We start from the raw sequence: 3364 nt of genomic DNA on the forward strand, positions 1-3364 counted from the left end.
CTCTTCTTTCATACAAACGATCTCAACGCTCTCAGTCGTGACGTCACATTTAGAGCGTCAACTGATCCAGCAGTGTCTGGGTTTGGTTTAAAGTGTCGGGGCTGAGTGCAGCGTTGACGCCTCCCAGGTGCTTACGTTCCAGGTGAGTTCACGCGCGAAATCGTTCATTCAGGTTACGTTCACGCGCTCGTACTCGTTTAAATTGTTTTCGTCCGCCTGGACACGTGCGGCCCTGCAGGTGAAGTCCACTTCCGGCAGGTATGCTACGGGGCCCCGCGGGGTTCCGGATATGGTACGGTTTTTGCAGCTGTTAGTCTGGTCTCCGACTGCTGTCTTGACTCGGAACCAGCTCCGGACGAACCGCGCCCTACATGGAGTTATTGATTTACGTATTACTGAAGAAACGAGAAAAGATGTAAAAGTTTAGACTCAAAAATGAAGTAGTTCAAACCGCGGCTTTTTGTTTTACAATCGGTAATTTGAAAAATATCAGTTAAAATATCAAATCAGTTATCAGGCAGCTGCAGCCGGCTGTTTCTGAATCAATAATTGTGAAATATCTTATTTTCACAGTAAAAACCCTTTCTACCTCCATGATGACACTGTTTTTAAATTTAAATTGGCAGAATAAATATTGGAGGCATAATCCGAATCAAAGATAATTTAAAAAAAAAAAAAGATCGTTTGTTGTTTTCATAAAACTTGACAATGTCAATCATTTTTCAGATTAAATTTAAAAATTAACTAATTATTTTACATTTCAAATAAAAACTGTCAATTTTAAAATGTCATTTTTAATACATTTTGTAAGTTCCAGAGCAATTACTATTAATGTTCTTCCTTTTTAGACTCTGACATGAAGCAGACACAATGATGATGATTTTAGAGTCACAAAAAAGGCCACTGCTAGATTTTCTATCTGCATGTACTTTAAATTTAGCATAGGTTTGGATTATTCTGTAAAGCTCGCTGCCACCCTCTTGACTTTAATTTGAAACAAAAACAATGTAGAAGCAGAAATAATATTTTAGTTCAAAATATTTACATCAACGTAGAAACCAAAAAAAAGGAATACATTCCAACATTTTAAAATTTTCTATAGTTTCTTGGCTTGCTTAAACCTTTCCTTTCACATCTCTATTCCAATATATGAAAGACTTATTGTCATATAATTCCGTCCGGGCGCAAACCGCAATCATTAATTCATCCACCATGATCAATTTTCAAACGGTTGGCATTTTTGTAAATTCAAAGAGGTGCTACCCGTATGTCACTACCAAATCCGAGTCCCTGATTGGTCAAAGTTCAACTGGTTTAACTTTCAGAACGGTGGATCCCCTTCATGCTGACTCCACCCGTTGACCACACGTTGATATGTTACTGGCTAAAGTTCCTGAATGGTTGATGCCCTGCACCAGATGCTCAAAACAAGCTGCAGGGCCTCTGATCGCGTCTGTACGTTGATTTAACGTTGAACCCTGACGCTCGAATCACGTTCAGTGTGAAAGTAGCTTAAGTCATCTGTCAGGGAGAGTTACAGACAGGAAGAAATCTTCCAAAGTGTCTGATCAATTTTCTTTTTGTTTGCCTCACTGTTGACTTTTTGTGGGGGAAAAATGTAAAATGTGACGCCATCACAGCTCTTCCATTTAAGGCTCCGCCCTAAAAACAAAAACATAGCTGTGATGAGGGTGTTGTATTTCCACAGTCGCCATGTCCACCACGTCGCAGAAGCATCGGGACTTTGTCGGCGAGCCAATGGGAGACAAACCAGTGATCGCTCTGTCGGGTATCGGAGAGACGCTGGGGAAGAAGCTGGAGGAGCAAGGTTTTGACAAGGTTCCTGCCTTTTTCACTTCTCATTCATCTGTGCCCCCTCCCTGAGGATGCAGATCTCAGGAGGTCCATGACGCTTCTGTCTTCCTGTTTTGCTTTTAGGCTTTTGTGGTTCTGGGTCAGTTCTTGCTGCTGAAGAAGGACACGGAGATGTTCACTGACTGGCTTAAGGATGCCACCGGTGCCAACTCTCGGCAGGCTGGATCATGTGCTCAGTGCCTAAAGGAGTGGTGCGACGCCTTCCTCTGAAACCCACCTCCCCACCGCCCTTTCCTGCTCCACCTGGTTTTGCTCACCGCCTGCCTCTGATGCCCTCCGTCAGAGTTGTTCTCACAGGTTCACTGGATTTCTTTCTGCAGGATGCGTGGGAGTTTGCAGCGTGGCGTTAGTCACTTGTTTAATAGGAATGTTTGCAGTGCACCAGAATAAAAACTTTTGAACCTTTGAATCGGACTCTGATCCTAAAGCCTCAAAGCTTTGCTTAAAGGAACACAAGACAAGGCAGTATTGGTTTTAGGGATAAAAAAACAAAACAACTAATATGTGAAGAAAAAGGATTGAAAAAAAAACCCCAAAGTTTTTGTTTGTAGAAATGTGAGCAGATCCTCTAGTAGAAGCAGTGCCTTTTTTTGGAAGTAATTGGCATCAAAATTATGAGAAAATTTGAGCACAAAGATGGCATTTTTCTGCTAAAATAGGTCCATTGATGGAACCACTGGTACATGGAAACAGAAACCATGTCAACACCTTAAAACAACTATATGAATGGTAGATCTTTAGCAGCAATGGCTTCTATTCTCCACATGATCCGTTTCTGCCTCTTTCCGTCTGTCCTCCTGAACTCAAACATGAATGCTGTGCAGCTGCATGCTGAACATCTGGCCACGTTTCTCCTCTTGGAGGTCCTTCTGTAACTTTCTTTTGCTGTTTCTGTTGTTTTTTATTGCTATTCCAAGAGTTCTGTGCCTTTTCTGCCCCTCTTAACACAAGGCTGTTGGAGGCATCTTGCACGACATGTTAATGTATTTTTGCCACGGAAAACACCTGATGACCAGTACATTGTTGAATGATTCTAATCCCTAAATTATATTTATGTCTGCATTACAAATGCTAAAGGGATTTCAAGTCAGTCCGGGTGTCTGCCTCTCCACTGTCACCTTTTGCTCGACCACTAACACTAAAAATCCTTGAATGTCATCTGTTGGTCACTTATGTAGACTGTTACTGCGCAAGATTCCAGATCATTGCAATGATTGATCAATGATAACCAATAAAGCTCAGTCTATTTATGTAACACTTTGAGGGGCTTTATAAGTGAAGTGAATAAAACAGCAAAGCTCCGGAGGTCTGGTTTACAGTCACATTTAACAAATGAGACGAAACGTCATGGTGTTTGAACATGCAATTGATTTTTAATAATTCAAAAGTAATATCGAAAGAACATTGAAATGTGTTTTTTTTTCATTTGACATTAAGAATTCATTTAAAGTTTGAACTGTGGGTGAAATAAATAAACAAAGCTCCTTTA

At 40.9% G+C, this 3364-nt stretch overlaps 1 protein-coding gene across 2 annotated transcripts; it reads left to right on the plus strand.

Annotated features, from left to right (window-relative positions):
* On the plus strand, positions 1-3364 carry LOC101171770 (barrier-to-autointegration factor-like protein). 2 transcript variants are annotated; one of them, XM_004077011.4, is made up of 3 exons: positions 1-142; positions 1709-1839; positions 1939-3364. In XM_004077011.4, the coding sequence occupies exons 2-3, from the start codon at positions 1714-1716 to the stop codon at positions 2083-2085; spliced, it is 273 nt and encodes a 90-aa protein (XP_004077059.1). In that variant the 5' UTR covers positions 1-142; positions 1709-1713; the 3' UTR covers positions 2086-3364. The 2 variants fall into 2 exon arrangements, with proteins under 2 accessions (XP_004077059.1, XP_004077060.1); XM_004077012.4 differs by having other exon boundaries at positions 134-258.

Source organism: Oryzias latipes, chromosome 15 (assembly GCF_053564925.1).
Source record: "Oryzias latipes strain Hd-rR chromosome 15, Olatipes_Hd-rR_3.1".
NCBI lineage: Eukaryota > Metazoa > Chordata > Actinopteri > Beloniformes > Adrianichthyidae > Oryzias > Oryzias latipes.